This window comes from Nymphaea colorata, chromosome 9 (assembly GCF_008831285.2).
Source record: "Nymphaea colorata isolate Beijing-Zhang1983 chromosome 9, ASM883128v2, whole genome shotgun sequence".
Taxonomy (NCBI): Eukaryota; Viridiplantae; Streptophyta; class Magnoliopsida; order Nymphaeales; family Nymphaeaceae; genus Nymphaea; species Nymphaea colorata.
Window position 1 is genome coordinate 10902652 of NC_045146.1, and position 17496 is coordinate 10920147.

General features: G+C 38.0%; 1 protein-coding gene and 1 non-coding gene across 2 annotated transcripts; one reads left to right on the forward strand and one right to left on the reverse strand.

The window, feature by feature from the left end:
• Positions 1 to 9053: 9053 nt before the first annotated feature.
• TRNAA-CGC (transfer RNA alanine (anticodon CGC)) lies at positions 9054 to 9126 on the reverse strand. The gene has a single exon. It is a non-coding gene; the product is annotated as a tRNA-Ala (tRNA).
• Positions 9127 to 10450: 1324 nt separating this feature from the next.
• Positions 10451 to 17202, forward strand: LOC116260479 (calcium-dependent protein kinase 17-like). The gene is made up of 8 exons (XM_031638859.2): positions 10451 to 11423; positions 11499 to 11642; positions 12063 to 12215; positions 12335 to 12450; positions 14197 to 14364; positions 14676 to 14803; positions 14907 to 15006; positions 15831 to 17202. Exons 1-8 carry the CDS (start codon positions 10691 to 10693, stop codon positions 15942 to 15944), a joined length of 1656 nt encoding a protein of 551 aa, XP_031494719.1. The 5' UTR covers positions 10451 to 10690; the 3' UTR covers positions 15945 to 17202.
• The last annotated feature ends 294 nt before the right edge of the window (positions 17203 to 17496 follow it).

Here is a 17496-nt window from a genome sequence, read left to right on the forward strand (position 1 = left end):
TGTGGATACTTTTACTAACCAAGTTAATTCTTGATAGGTCATATACCTGTTCATATATATATATATATATATATATATATATATATATATATATATATATATATATATATATATATATATATATATATATATATATATATATATATATATATATATATCTTTATTTATATATATATATAAGAATTTTAAGTTCATGATTGATCACAATTATATGGTTTGAATTATATTTTATTAACTCTGCAGGTATATTAAAGTTTCAGCCACTACTTCAAGTGTGAAATAAGGATAATTTGCATTCCTGCCAGATCACCATTTTCCTGTTATTGCAGCATCAAAGAGGCCGTGAACTCATGGTTGAGTAATTGAGTTGTACTCGTATACAACCGTAGATGATTATTAGCATGTGTATGAACCACTTTTAGTCCTCTATCACAAGTGCTTTGTATGGCATCACAAATTAAAATTGTAAAATGTATGATAGAAAAGCTTTAAGAGGCATACTTCAATTTAATTTTTTGACCTTATTGAAGGGATCATGCTCTTAGCTTTTAGGACATTGTTTTGAACTGAATAAAAAAATGCATTTGAATCAAACACCATAAATAGGTGACCCATTTGGGCTCAGATTTGGCCAACTCAGACCAACTCACCTCAATGGGTTTGCCAACTATGAGTTGATTCTGGCATTGATTTTAGGTTTCTCATTGCATAGTTGAACCGTTCATTTTTTAATATCAGTAGGTACAATGGGCAGAGAGCTGCTTGTGCACTGGAACTTGGATTCAAATGTTCTTCTGTCCGTTGTACGTTTATTTCTTATGGAAAAGAAATGCACAACACATCCAGTCTCAGCACACAATCAAAGGGAATTGCTTGTTAGTTGTGGTCCTTCTTGGTGATATTTCATTAGTTTGGATATAGTTGGTGATTTTATTGTTCTTCTCCTTTGCATAGAAGAAACTGTAAAAAGTGACTATAACAGTCACAAAATATGTATTTAACAATAAAGAGGCACTAAGGCCAAGTGAGGAAGGATAAAACTAATTCAATATAACATATAAAGGCTGTAAAACACAGCTTATCTTTACAAAGGCTGTTACAATAATATATACAAGAGGGAATAAGAAGAGAGGAGCTGAACTAGCCGTTGAGCTAGTTCCAACGGCTCTTAATAGAGCTGTTGAAACTGCCAACGGCTAGTTTGGCAGTAATAAAATAAAAATAAAAAAATAAAAAATAAAGAGAAAGAAAGAAATAAACTAAATCCCAAACTAATTCCTAACTAAACCTAAATTAACTCTTAACTAAGATAAAAACTAATTAAGAGATAACAAAAATAAGAAATCATATTTCTTAACACCCCCCCACCCCTTAAACTTATAGTGCTATCACCGAGAGTTTATCTAAAAGAAAATTGAATATGGGAGAACATAGAGGCTTTGTGAAGAAATCAGCCAGCTGGAACTCGGAGGAGACATATGGAAGCTTGATAGTCTTCTTTAAAAATTCTTCACGAACATAGTGACAATCCATCTCTATATGCTTTGTTCATTCATGGAATGTTTGATTCTTGGCAATGTAGATAGAACTCTTGTTGTCGCAACATAAATCAGTGGGTTCTTCTATCCTTGTTCCCATATCGATGAGTATTTGGCGAAGCCAGACAATTTCTATAGTTGTAGAAGTCATGGCTCGATATTCAGCTTCAGTAGAGGATAATGAGACTTTCTGTTTCTTTTTGCACTTCCATGAGATGAGTGATTCCCCTAGAAAAACAAAAAATCCTGTAGTTGAGTGTCTATCATTTGGATTTCCTTCCCAATGAACATCAGTATAAGCAATCAAGTTCAAGGAGGAAGAGGAAGACATAAATACTCCCTTATTTATTGTTCCCTTAATATATCTGATGATATAAAGAACAACTTCCATATGAACGGTTGATGGAGCATGTTGAAACTGACTCACAGTATGAACTGCATGAGCAATGTCAGGCCGAGTGATGCTAAGATACATCAAGGATCCTACAAGTTGTCCCAAGTGGAACTCCATCATCAATTTTCATCTTGCTTCCTACTGCTTCAGGAGTTTCTGTGACCTTATCATCTGTTATGCCTTATTTATCAATGATCTCTGCAGCAAACTTAGTTTGTGACAAAAAAATATCCTCTAGTAGAATATGCAACCTCAATACCCAAGAAATACGTTAGAAAACCTAAATCTTTCATTTCAAAAGTTTCTTGTAGTAATTTCTTACATTCTCTAATACCTTCCTTATTACTACCTATAATAATCATATCATCAACATACAATAGAAGAATTATGATACCTACAATAGTATACTTAACAGACAAGGCAGTGTCAGTTAAGTAAGAATGAAACCCATAATAAAAAATAACAGAGTTAAAACGATCAAACCAAGCTTTAGGAGCTTGTTTGAGGCCATAAAGAGCCTTCTTAAGTCTCAGAACTTTCCCTCGAGAAATTGACAACCCTGGTGGAACTTCCATATAGACTTCTTCCACAAGATCTCCATTTAAAAAAGCATTTTTAACATCCATTTGGTAGATATTCCAGTTTTTAATAGATGCGAAAGCAATAAGTGTCCTAACAGTAGTCATTCTAGCTGCAGGAGCAAATGTTTCCTCATAGTCAATATCATATTCTTGAGTGTATCCTTTGGCAACAAGCCTTACTTTATATCTCTCTAGAGATCAATCGCTTTTAGTTTTCACCTTGTATACCCACTTGCATCCAATAGTCTTTTTTCCTATGGGTAAATCTTGTATTTCCCAAATTTGAGCTTTTCTCAAAGCATCCAATTCTTCTAACATGGCATTCTTCCACTCAATATATTTGGAGGCTTCATTAAACGTAGAAGGTTCAAAGTGAGAATGAATGGCATTAATTCTCGCTCTATGTGTTGGGGTAAAAGTTTCATATGATACAAACCTATTGGGTTGTCTTACATTACTAGTGGATCTTCTAAGGTTTTCCTTACTTGGAGTTGGAGTTGGTTGGAGATCACTAGTTTCATGATATTCTTTCTCACCAACATCTTGTTGCTGCTTTCTTCTGTGATATGTTATTATATCTTTGGCTACTCTACTATCATTATCATCAGTGTTACTACCATCAACATCATGCATTTCATCATCACATTGAGAGAGATATTTAAATAAAAAGGAATAATCATTGTTGTGTTGTGATCCTCTATAATTTTAAAATTCATTTTCATCTTCAAAAACTTTACAAGAAACAATGATCTTGTCTTTGACTGGATCATAACATTTGTAGTCTTTTTGTGTCTCAAAATAACCAATGAAAGCACATTCAACAACTTTTGAACTTAGTTTATCAGCCTTGTCATTAAGAACAAAACATTTGCATCCAAAAACACGAAGTCTATTAAAATCGAGTTCATACTTAAATAATTTTTCAAATGGGGTTGTATTGTTTAAAACTTTTGAAGGCATTATGTTTATGAGATAAACAGAGGCAAGAGTTGTTTCATCCTAAAAGTTTTTAGGCACATTTTTGGCAATAAGAAGAGTTCTTGTTGTTTCAATTATGTGCCTATGTTTTCTTTCAGAAAGTCCATTTTGTTGAGGTGTTCTTGGACATGATTTTTGATGAACTATACCATAGTTTTCCAAATACCTTTTGAACTCATTTGAAATGTATTCTCCCCCAGAATCCGTCCTTAAAATTTTTAATTTGGCATTGAACTGTGTTTGTACCAACTTGAAAATTTTTTAATATCTCAAAAACTTCATATTTATATCTTAGGAAATGTATCCAACAATACCTAGTGAAATCATCAACAAAGATTACATAATATGACAATCCTCCTTTTGACATGATAGGAGATGGTCTACATACATCGGAATGAACAAGCTCAAAAGGCAAAGAAGAGAAGAAATTTCTTTGTCCAAAAGATAAGGATTTCATTTTTCCATGTATGCAATCATTACATTTAAAGTTCTCAATACAAATGTCCTTGATAGGGCTCATCATAAACAATTTTCTAATGTTTGGATGACCTAATCTTTGGTGTCAAACATTGATGTTCACATTTCGACATAGTGACAAAATTTTTCTTTGGGGATACATAAATTGTCCATGTAGTAGAGGTCCCCTTTTCTAAAACGTTCCCCAATCAATCTCCCGGTTTGGTGATCCTACACCAAATATTTATTTGATGAGAAAACTACGTCAAAACCAAGATCTGAGATTTGCGACACAGAAAATAAGTTAAGGTTAAGTTTAGGGACATAACTAACTTTTGGAACAAAAAAATTTTTGTTTTCCAAATTCTTTTTCAAAATTCTCAATCCCTTTAACACTCAAAGAAGTACTATCGGCGGTAACTGGTCAAAGATGATATATTTGGTGTCATATGAAAAGATGCACCGGAATCTTAAAGCGAAGAAAACATACCGGGAGTGTTAGAGATGGATGCGGTTGTTGCTAGTGCTCCGGAATTTGACTCCTTGATCATGGGTTGAAAGACTGTCATGATTTGATTCAACGTTGTGGAGATTGATGAAAGTTCACATTCTTCATTTGCAACATTTGCAGTCCTTCTTTGATCAAATTGTCTAGTGTTGTGTTGTCCACCTTGAGGATATGGAATTTCCCGGTTATGTTGCCCTCCTTGAGGATATGAAGTTCCTCCTTTGAAAAGATTTCCTCCATGATTTCGAGATTGTCCTTAATTGTTGTTCAACTTTGGACAACTAGGTCTTATGTGACCCAGTTTATGACAATAGTGACAAACAACTTTATATTCTCCTCTATTTTGATTTCTAAAGTGAGGAGGTCTAAAGGATTTGATGTTGTTTTCGGGTCTAGAGGCGGCTAAGACTCTTTCTTCTTCTTGTTTTGAAATAAGAACACTATCCTTATCCATTTCTTTGGATAGTTTCATTCTAGTTTCTTCTCCACTTAGTTTTGTAAGTAGTTCATGAATGAGTAGAGGAGAGGCTAAGGAAAGAAGGGCTGACCTTATTTGGTCAAATTCAGGTCATAGCCCTTGAAGAAATTGAAAAATCCTAAATTCATCAACTTCATTTCTTCTAATTTCATGACACTTGCAATCCATCCCTAGTGTGGGACTAAGTTGATTCAACTCATTCCACACACTAGAGATTTCCATAAAATATTCTCTAACATTTTTCTCTCCTTGTTTGATATTTTGGGTCTTTTGAATCAAAAGATACTTACGGGCCATGTCTTTTTAGGTAAATATTCCCTTGAGATATTCCCAAATTTCACTAGCTTTTTCATAATACATAAGATTTTGAGCAATCCTAGGTTCAATACTCCCATAAATCCATTCTTTAATCCTAGAATTCTTGGCTTCCCAATCATTTAATTTTTTGTAATATTCATTTATGGCATTTTGTCTTTCCTCTCCATCTAGTTGTTTCTCGATCCCATTTTCTACTTTGGTTAACGTAAGAGAATGAGGGATAGACGTACCTCTTATGAAGCCCCATAGATATTTTCCTTTGATATGCATTTCCAAGCATTTTGCCCATAACGTATAATTGGTTCCATCAAACTTGTGTGGAGCATAATAACTTCCTCCTTCGATTGAAACTTTGGAATCCTCCATGAGAGCAATATTTGAAACAACAATCTCCAAGGAAGTCAAGAAGAAATTCTTCTAGAAATTTCACCAAACAGTTGGTGAGCAGCCATGGCAAATGCCTCCAAGAGATGATATCCACTAGCACAAAAGAATCTCTTCAACGAACCAGCAACTAGAAATAACAGCAACAGCCTTTGATAGGCTTCAAGAATCAGCACAATGGCTCTGATACCATGTAAAAAGTGACTATAACAGTCACAAAATATGTATTTAGCAATAAAGAGGCACTAAGGCCAAGTGAGGAAGGATAAAACTGATTCAGTATAACATATAAAGGCTGTAAAACACAGCTTATCTTTACAAAGACTGTTACAATAATATATACAAGAGGGAATAAGAAGAAAGGAGCTGAACTAGCCGTTGAGCTAGTTCCAACGGCTCTTAATAGAGCTGTTGGAAATGCCAACGGCTAGTTTGGCAGTATTAAAATAAAAAATAAAAAATAAAGAGAAAAGAAAGAAATAAACTAAATCCCAAACTAAATCCTAACTAATCCTAAATTAACTCTTAACTAAGATAATACCTAATTAAGAGATAACAACAATAAGAAATCATATTTCTTAACAGAAACAACAACAAACGATGGCAGATGGTGAAAAGGATGGGGAGGAGATTGCAACGTGTGGAAATGATTGGAAAGTAGTATCTCTCACTGCCTCAGCTGATGTTGCATATCCAGGTCTTAAGAAGTTTGATGAAGGTAAATTGATGAGCAGGATGAATAGACAGATGCTCAAGAAGAGCGTGCAACCCCAATGTTCATGTCCAACACGCACTTTTGAGATTGAGGGGACAAAGTTCTACTTTCCTGTAACAGGGTGTGAGTGATTATCTGGTTCTTTATATGAGCAGCCTGAGTTATGAACATCTACGTGAAACTTTATATCTGTATGTACTTGCTTGGACGTGTGTAATTCAGGATGGCCGAGTAATACAAAATTTTCTTTCTTAGATGAGATCGTAACAATTTCGCGATGGTTGCGACTGTCGGCAAAAAAGTCATTGATTCCCAATAGTATTGCAGTCCGCAAAACATTAGATGTCCCGATGGTTTGTATCTCAATTGTAAATCAACATCTTTCCTGACGGCCTAGATCGTTGGGAAAGGGAACCTTAATTCCCAATGCTGGGAACCATCGGCAATAATGTTCATTTTTTGCCAACGCCTTCCACCGTCGGTATTACTTTTCCCTATGAAAGTATAGTCAGACGGCCCCTTGGCATCATTTCCCGACGGTTCTGGCCAGTATCTGCCCACACGTACAACTGTCGGGACTACTTAAAATTGTTGTAGTATGGATACAAAAATAAGATTGAGAAGAAAAAATTAAAAAAAAAAAAACTTTCTCACTCTTGGATAAGTGTACTCAAGGTATTATTTTCTTGATGAAAATCAATATTGATACAATACTACATAGGGAGGAGGTGCTTTATGTAAAGCCCAAAAAGAAACCATAAAACCTTCTAAAAACGGTTGTACCTTTACAAATACGCATTACAACTCTTGGTTAATTCCAAAGAGATGTATAGTTCCGGTGAACCAAAGAGATGTATAGTTACAACGTTTTGATCAAACAAGGTGTCACTTTAAAGCACATTTTCATTTTCATGCCTGGCCCTTTGTCTTTTGGATCTAGATATTGGGTCTTCAATCCAAAGCTCTATCTCTTCTCTTGGTTTTCAGCTTTTTTTTTTTAAGTCTCTTTGTCTGATAAAATTGGAACGAAAGCTGTCAACCGCATCTAGCGATGACAAAGGGCTAGTGATGAAAAGCGTTGAATTTGCTATACTATGTGCAAAGTTAGTTTTCAGCCAATATATTAAAACAGTAGCGTGCAAGACCTAAGCATAAGACCATATTTACGCTAAGTTTGAACCAGTTGAGATAGACCCTGACCACATGAAATTTCAGGGTAGCTGTCTACTCCATTTATCAAGTATATGAGCAGGGGCGAAGCCAAAGTAGGGCCGCATGGGCCTTGGCCCCACCTTAAAAAAAAATTAAAAAATTTACATGTAAATTTTTAAAAAAAAACTTGTTATATATAAAAATTTTGAAAAATGATATTTCGGCCCTCGTCAAAATTTAAAAATTTTAATTCGGTCCACTTCATGAAAAAATTCTGGCTCCGCCCCTATATACAAGTACTCTGAAATACTGGACTTGATACCCTGCAGTAAGTCTTGTCCAGATCAGTTGGGCATCGTCCGCTTCGCCTAGCTATTAGTCACACCAAGTGAAGGAAAGTGAAAAACAAGATACGAATCCAAATTTTGGTCACTTATGAACTTTTCCAATTTGGAGGGGAAATTCAATTAGAAAACTAGTTTTTCTTTTTTTCTCCACATCAATCCTCCTTAGAAATTGTGAACTTGATACTTGCCTTCAGCTCTTCCCCACTAGATTTCAAGGTCAAAATTTGTCAAACAAAACTGTTTTTTTGTTAAAACGGCACAAGTACCTTTTAATTAATCCATTTTGTTAAGTACGTAACCATGGTGAGTTGCAGTCATGCAATATATAGAGTACGTAACAGAGCTGATAACATACAACTTTGTGGCATGTTACCTTCTTCTTTTGATAGACTTAAGCTGAGGTCAGGCAAGACCTTATCAATTCGAGTTGTCCTACCTCCTTTCGCAAGGTGAACGGAGTTTATCCACGAACAGAGTTTTTCTTGGCTAATTAATTAGTTCTCAAAGTTATTGAATGTCCGTTTCAGGTGAGCATGAGAATAATCCTACTGCCCAAGTGAGCTGAAGCCCCCTTCTTTTCCTTTTTGAGGTTCAATGCTGCATTGGTGCCTCGAGATGTACCCATGCTGCAGGTCAACTAGTGAATTGTTGCATTCCTATTATAATACAAGGGGTGGGGTTCTTGCTGCCTACTGGCCATTGATCTATAAGGTACACCAATACATTTTGTTACAGGCGGAGCCAATAATTTTTCATGAGGAAGGCCAAATTAAAGTTTCTAAATTTTGACACGGGCCGAAATATCTATTTTCAAAATTTTTATACAGAACATGTAAAATTTTCTAAAATTTACACGTAAATTTTTTTTTAAAAAAAATTGAGATGGAGCTAAAGCCCATATGGAAACCCCCCCTTGCTCCACCCTTGCATTTGGTGGCCAAAATCATTGGATGCAGCAGAGCCACATAGTTTTTCTTGTTCATTTACTTTTTGGCTGATTTGGTAAAAAAATAAAATAAAAATAAAAAGGATTACTGATATCCTAAGAAGGATTATGGTAGACAAGAAGATGGAGATCTCGTGCTGTCAGAACACGATTATATGACAAAACTCGCGCCTCATATTCGACGTGTATCCACTTTTTCGTGCAAGATTATTACAAAGAAGAAAAACGTTGTAACAATGAATCTATTAAAACAGTTGGTGGAGGTGCGGGGAATCGAACCCCGTGCCTCTCGCATGCGAAGCGAGCGCTCTACCATATGAGCTACACCCCCAGTTGTTGATGGTCTTTATTTAAATTTACTAATTTTAAGACAAGCATAGCCTGGATTCCGTAGGTCTTCATTTCCTATCTTATCATATCATGCACTTCTAGAGGCAAAAGTGGTGGCTTGCATATCACGTCCAAGTCTAAATCCAAACTAAATTAAAGACCAAATAGCAGTTAATAAGCTTGACTGTGGATCCAAATCAGAATCAACCACACGCGATTCGATTAGGAGCCAGCATATACGTGAGTCTGGATCGGTTCACAGTGACGCGAATGAACGCTTGCGGCCAGGCAAGAGAATGTGGTAGATGTCCGTGTTAGGGAGAAAGCAAGCATTTCTCAAGGGTCTCGCTTAAAGTTAAAATATGCCCAGATCCAATGAGGTGCTGGCAAGATAGTTTGCTTAACTTGGGGCGTTATCCCTACAACTGTAATTAAGCCTGTTGGGCTTTTTAGAAAATGTTGACATCAACGTGCACATATTGGAGTTTTGTGAACATTTGAAATGTATCGATCGGTTTAGGTAAACGAAATTTTCTTAATGGGTTCCCCATTCATTTAAATAAATTCGTGTGGGCAATAATACGCTACAGTAAACTCTTAATACTAGAGAAATTGACCATATAAGAAAGAAGTGCACCTTTCTGGCGTATCTCAAGTATACGTTCAGAACTCCTTGATGTCCAAAACATAAGTGCCCACCTGCAAAGTGATGTTCTATTGTGCTTACCTGGGTAAACCAGCTTTGTAAGGTTCATCGGTTTCAAGAAGCTTTCTTCCTTTACATTTTTAGACATCAAGCACTCAGAAACGGACCTAAAGATATAACAGGTTAAATCAACACAACCTGATGTCCTTTACAAGGAAGGCGGCCATATATTTATTACTTGGTATGCCAACCAGTATTCAGATCGTCTGTGAACTCCTGAATTAGATATGTTTTGGTTTCGGAGATCTGTTTGGGATCGAATATCTAGTTTGATTTCCTGTTTCTTGTTCTTTCTTTAAAATGTATTAAGCTTTTGATCAACTGGCCATCACTTTTCCCATGAAACAACAGGTTGGGTATGTTTGAAAATGTTTATCTGTGAATCTAACAAAAATTAGGTGATGGATGGCTTTCGTGAGATTTCAAAACAAGTGACTACATCTTTCTATTGCAAACATAACCATCAAAGGGTGCATCTGTGCATGTAGGAAGGAGACCGAGGCTGTTTTGGTCATATATCAATGGATTAGTTCACCAGCGCCCAGCGGTTGGGCGCACGAAAAAACTAGCCGTTAGTTACAGGCATAAACTGGGAAAAGCCAACCTACACTTCCTCCTTGCCTCTTTTTCACCACCCATTAACGACTTTTGCTACTCCTGCTTTTCCCCTCAAAATGCTCCAACCAATTCTTCTCCTTCCTCCCCTTCTGTTATTCCTGCCAATTACACTCTGTCAAACTCCTTCGCTCTCTCCTATCCTCTACCTTCTCTTATACATGCCTTAGATTTTACCGCCCTTTTTTCACCCCAAAATCTGCACAAAAAATTTCCTTGCTCCCTCCCTCACCCCTTCCTCACCATGGGTAACTGCTGTTCCCATGGAAGCAAGGAAGAGAAACCCACTAAGCCAGACCAGAATGCCAATCCTGCCGCCATGTCCAATCCTGCAGCCATGTCCAACCCTGCGGCCATGGCTGCAACTGGTTCTCCTCCTACCCAGGAGCCATCTGCTCCATCCAACCACTCTCCTCCAGCCAACCCGACTCAGAGTACGGGAAGGCCACCTGCAAAACCAGCACCGCTTGGCCCTGTTCTCGGCCGCCCCATGGAAGATGTACGTATCACCTACACGATTGGGAAGGAACTTGGTCGCGGTCAATTTGGGGTAACCCATCTCTGCACCCATAAGGTTACAGGCGAACAGTTTGCCTGCAAAACAATTGCAAAGAGGAAACTCACCAACAAGGAGGATGTTGAGGATGTCCGCCGTGAGGTACAGATAATGCACCATCTCACAGGGCAGCCAAACATTGTTGAGCTCAAAGGTGCCTATGAAGATAAGCATTCTGTTCACCTGATACTGGAACTTTGCGCTGGGGGAGAGCTCTTCGACAGGATTATTGCAAAAGGATACTACACAGAGCGGGCTGCCGCTGCGCTTCTGCGCACCATCGTCCAGACGGTTCACACGTGCCATTCCATGGGGGTTGTTCATCGTGACCTCAAGCCGGAAAACTTCTTGCTGCTCAGCAAAGATGAAGATGCACCCCTTAAGGTCACAGACTTTGGCCTCTCTGTTTTCTTCAAGCCAGGTATTTAATCCTTCCTGAAGAAAATAAATAAAAAAAAGAACCGACAGGTATTACTCAGGGAATTCTGTTAAACAGGGGAAGTGCTGAAGGACATTGTTGGCAGTGCATACTACATTGCGCCGGAGGTCTTGAGGAGGAGATATGGACCTGAAGTTGACATTTGGAGCATTGGAGTAATGTTGTACATACTTCTCAGTGGTGTTCCCCCCTTCTGGGCTGGTAAATTTTCTTTACAAACTACAGTAACTGCTCAAACATGCGTTTGCAGCAGTTTGTGAAATGTATCACATTCCACGGTTCATACAAATATCCACAATACAAATTGTTCACCTCAACTTAAACATAAACATATGGAACTTTGCATACACATATGCATGCATCCATGCAACAGTTTTATTTTCATGTTTCCTGAGAATCCTGAAAAAATTGGAAAAGAAAAAAAATTGTCCTTGTGAAAGTGGACCAAGAAACTTAACACCGATATGCCTCTCCGCAATAGTGAGTCGAAGACTCTTAGTATGTTGTGTGTTTGTAACATAGCAGGTAGATGCAAGTGCCTGGTTGTGTATCTTTGTGCTTGTCTTGTCTAGGATGGAAACATGCTGAGAAGAAGATATGATGTTGTGCATGCACATGCAGAATCAGAGCATGGAATTTTCAATGCAATTTTACGAGGCCACATTGATTTCACAAGCGATCCATGGCCATCAATATCAGCTGGCGCAAAAGACCTAGTCAGAAAGATGCTTAATGCTGACCCCAAGCAGAGACTGACAGCATTCCAAGTTCTCAGTAAGTATCCCACAATTCACCGCTCACGTGAGGACTGAGCCAACCTTTCTCACATTCAAACTATTTAAGTGCAAATATGAGTTTCTCAAAAGTGAACTAAAGAATTCACAAATTTACAGATCATCCATGGATAAAAGATGACGGAGAAGCACCAGACATACCACTGGATAATGCGGTCTTCAACAGACTCAAGCAATTCAGAGCAATGAACAAGTTCAAGAAAGTTGCTCTCAGGGTAAAGCTTCTCATATCTTTTCCGTTAGATTCAAGAATTGGTATGGACCAAACTCATCAATTTCCATGAAATTTTAAAAACATCCCCAATAGTTTTGGCATGTTAGCAAAAAATGACGCTATGCTAAAGTATGACCAGAAATTGCCAATGAACGGCTGCTGGGAGATAGACTCCCTTCTAATTTCAAAGAACAATGATATGTACAGGGAGAAAGATGTACAACAATGCTGAGTATTAATCACGGAACAAAAAAACAAAAAACATGCTGGCGAGCATGAGCAAGCTGCCCCAAAACAAGACCGAGAGCCTCACAACGAGAGAATTAGCTCCAAAAAACAGAACAGCAAGCACAGCAGAATAGCTGGCTAAGGAAGAAACCTCCTTATCCACCACCGTCACGCCCATCCCTTTCCCAAATCTACGCAGATACTCACCCACTTCAAGCGTGGGCAAGTCGTAAAGAACCTCTTCACAGTGGCTGAGACCTTTGATATGAACCAATCTCTCATCTATCTGTCTCCTCCCTTCTAGCATACCTTTTATTCTGCGCCTCCACTCCTCATTGTTGGAGATGACACCTAAAGGGCCCTCAACCCTCTCTATAGAGCCTAGCCAGCCATGAAGGAGCTGCATTTCTGCCTCATCTCCTGCACAAGCTTCTATATCACTGAACTCGTAGATTACCCTATCCCCCGTCCTCCACAGTCCCATCACCATGGTTCTACTGCCCTTCTTGCAGAGCACTACCTGTGATACATTAATAGTCTCATTGAAACATTAATAGTCTCATTGAATCTCGTCTGTGAGCCAGCACAAATAACTCCGGTCAGCTTCCATATCGACAAGGCCTTTCTCTCCTCCTCTTCCAACTCCAAACTCCCAAACGACTCCATTGCTGTTCTCCATACTGCTGGGAAGATGTATTCCTCAGTCATAAGTCATAACAGTAGCTCTCCCATGACCTACCTCATTTCTGTGCCACCATAACCTCCACATCACGATGGGAAAGTATCACCAGAAATTGTATATCATGATAATACCCTTGCGTAATTGCAATTTTTTGGAACAGAACTTCTACACATTTTTCTTTTTTGTTTTGTGTTTCTTTATAATTTAAAAGCTTTTTTCCTCACTGTTTCTTTGATTTCTGCAAGAAAATGCTAAAAACAAAGTATTTTTCTTCCATCTTTTTTTTATTTCCCTTTATTTTTTTGAACTTCGAGAAGTAGGCTTTTCCTAAATTTTCAAACGGTAATACCAACGAGTTGCTGAATGCAATATGCGTGTAGACATAGTGGGAAGTAGAAATTAATCTTGGTCAGAAGTACAATCTTGACACTCAGGTTCAGTGTTCCTCAAATACTAGTCACATGGCAATGGCGTCTCACAAGAATGTACAATGTGGTCTCTATCTGAAAATGACTCACAACTTCAATAGCACGAACTTTCAAGTGTTGGAAACTGAAAAAGAAACAGGTTGACCTGCTCTCCAACGATAATAGCTGACGAACTTAATTATGAAACAAAATGTCAGTTTTAACTCTTAAATAAGTCAACGAATAGTCATGGCAAATACTAATTTCTTGCTAGAATATGCACTTTAAGCCTTATACATAACGTTACAATAAAAAACTTTGCACTGAAATTTTCAAATTAAAGTGTATAGAAATTCTATAATTGCCTCCACAGAAATTGCACATTTAGTTTCTGTATTCTGATGAATGTTTACATACATTCTGAGCTTAGGTGATAGCTGGTTGCTTATCAGAAGAAGAGATAATGGGATTGAAAGAAATGTTCAAAAGCATGGATACTGATAACAGTGGAACCATCACCTTTGAAGAACTGAAGCAAGGACTAGCAAAACAAGGAACAAAGCTTTCTGAAATGGAAGTCAAACAGTTATTGGAAGCGGTAAGTCTTTTGCAAAGTCAACAACGTTCCCTTCATTCCCTGAGATGTTGGTACGTTATGCTAGTCCTGCACTCTTCTTTGAGCTGTCACATGGTGGCAAGTGCAGCATAGACGAGGTGTAATCTAGACATTGTTTTTGTGGTACCGATATTCAGTGTTACGCCTGAGCAACAAATTTGCATTTGCAAATTGAAACCTACTGCCTCATGCATGTCTAAGGAGCAAACTTGCTTGGATGCCACCAGTTAACATGTACTTGCAATTCAATCGCTAATGCAACCACTTAGTGAAACTATTAAATTTATTTGCAGGCTGATTCTGATGGCAATGGAACAATCGACTATGATGAATTCATCACAGCAACGATGCACTTGAACAGAATGGACAAGGAAGATCACTTATATACGGCATTCCAGTACTTCGATAAGGATAACAGTGGGTATGTAGATAACGAACACTAAAGCTATTACTATAAGGAAAGTGGGTATGTAGAATTTTACTAGATTTTAGATATACTCATCCTGGATCTTCTTTCATGTCAGATATATCACCACAGAAGAGTTGGAGCAAGCGTTGAGAGAGTATGGCATGCACGACGGGAGAGATATCAAGGACATCATAGCAGAAGTAGATGCTGACAATGTAAGCAAAAAAACCAACGCACTGAAGCAGGCTACTATTGTTTTCCTCCTTTTCCTATTAGTTTCCATTTCTATTAAAAAGGCAACTAAATTTTAAAATGGGATGCAGACGCACATGCATGCATGTGTACATGCACACACATTACGCATACACAGCAAGAAATACAACAAGTTTTAAAAAAATTTTGACCTATTGCCGTTTTGCAGAATTATTTCATCCTTGTCTTTTGCGAATGATTCCTTTTCTTTCTCTTAGCAGCTGTTACATCAATAGACTAGAAAAGGAGACCCCCCTCAACAAAAGAATAACATTGCTCTAAGGCTGAAGCGTATAACTGTAATCTTACATGCTCATATAACCATAATGGCTGTTTAACTGTGTTTACTTTGAGGAAGCTCTAAGAAAGGACCTCTTTCCAAGACTATCACATAAACATGATCTTCCACAAAAACCTTGACAGGAACTTTCAGCAGAACCTTTTAAAAGTCAAGGAACATTTTGCGGAAAACCAAAACGAGACGCTGGATATTGCTGACCGCCTTTCCATTTGTTCATCTGGAATATTTCAAGGAACTGCGGACTCTAATTGCCCTTTTTCCCAAACACTTTCAAAACAAAACAAGTCTCTCATGATGTTGCAAAGGCGAAGGTTTTTTTTTACCTTTGAGCTCAATAATCTATAGCTCATCTCCAAACCTTGCTAACGAAATCAAAAATTTTCTTTCCCATTTCAAAAGAACAAGAAAAAAAAAAATCTTGGTCACCAGTCTTCCACTAAGCACACATGCAAGAAGAGAAGTTTAACTGCTTCTTCTTGTGAACAGGATGGAAGGATCAACTATGATGAATTTGTTGCTATGATGAGGAAAGGCAACCCAGAAGCGGTCCCAAAGAAGCGCAGGGAGTCATTTTCTGAAACCCCATCAAGAAAAGAATAGAACGATTTCATACTTTGTGAGTCTGTGCTTCTTCTGTACAGCACCAGGCAGGCTTTCTGCAAAGAAGGGGGATCTATCATGTTGCCTGTAAAGAAATTCATTATCATTCTCGTCTGGCTTAAAGAACAATGTATAATAGGGCTTTCCTTGGAGAGGCAAGTGTGTGGAGGGGTGATTCTTGAGGAAATAGTAAAACAGAACAGAACATAGATCTAATACGGAAATTTGTTCCTCTATAAGTTCTTCGGTGCTTTTAGTGTTATATTTCCTAAAGATATCTTTCCTCTTTTCCATTTCCAGATCGCCAATGTACACCATTGGAATATTGCAACATTGCAGACGCGGCGTGGACCAATTGCACAGCACGACCATTCATCATCACCGAGACAAACTGGACAGCAAACTGCGCACTCGAACTAGTACTCTTTGGCATGAGAGATCTTTAAATGCGAATTCGGCAAACTAAAATTTTAGAGCGGCATCATGATAATAACTGTAACTCGCTTAGAACTCAAAAGAATTCAGAGACACAAATGCAAACAAAGCACACGCATACACCGAAACGAGGAGATATCCAGTTTCAAATGATCCGTGTGCATTCGCATTTCTAAGCATAAACTCCAGAGGCCGCCTTCAATAAAGAGTGACCTCAGAATCGATTTATAGCTTGCGAAAACATTACAACCACATAGGCGGCGGAAGCAAAAGACTTAATTCATATTCTTTTCAACTTCTAGGCCGGACGTGTCCATATTTTTGTACCTATGAAAAGATATTCCAATTTTATTATTTACATGTTTTGAATTAAAATCCGGCAGCCTCCTTGGACAAGCAATTGACTTCTTTTGAATGTCCCGGTTTGGAAGATGAAGGCTCCTCGGAAGGAGGCTTGTCATGGCCTATAATTACAAAGAAAGGGGCAAACCTTGTAGCTATGGAAGCGACGGTTGCTGTTGCTATTGTGGTGGAGACCAAGGAGGAAACCGCAATTTGATGGAAGCAAATCAATGTGGCACAAGGTTTTGCCAAGCCCATGATCGATCGAGAGGCCATTATACATATAGTAGTAATGAAACCATCTCAATTTAAACTTTTTTATTGAGAAATCCAGAAAAATCTCTGCTTCCACCCCAACATGCGGCTGTTCCTGATGGCTGCCCACAATCTTATCCCAAGAAGAGTTCCCCCTAGAAATCCACATCTTGTGAGCCGAATCGCTTCTCTCGAATATTAGGGAAATCCAGAACTGTTTGTCAAACGGGAGATAAGGATGCAAGTCGTTGCATTTTAGACTTTACATTCATGCCTTTATCTGCAAATTTTCAGTTAAAACCCCAAGTTTAGGTTGTTTTAGGTGCTAAGGAGCTTTAATTTGAACTTCACCACTTTAGGGGTTAAACTGAAGGATTTACAGGCAGTTTTGTTTTATCTCTATCCTATGGCGTACAAATTTTGAATCGATTTTCTTCAAAACTGGCTTTCTGTTTGGAGCAAATACGAAGGATGATCAGGATCTAGATCCATTCGAACAAGAAAAATATTGAAACTCAGG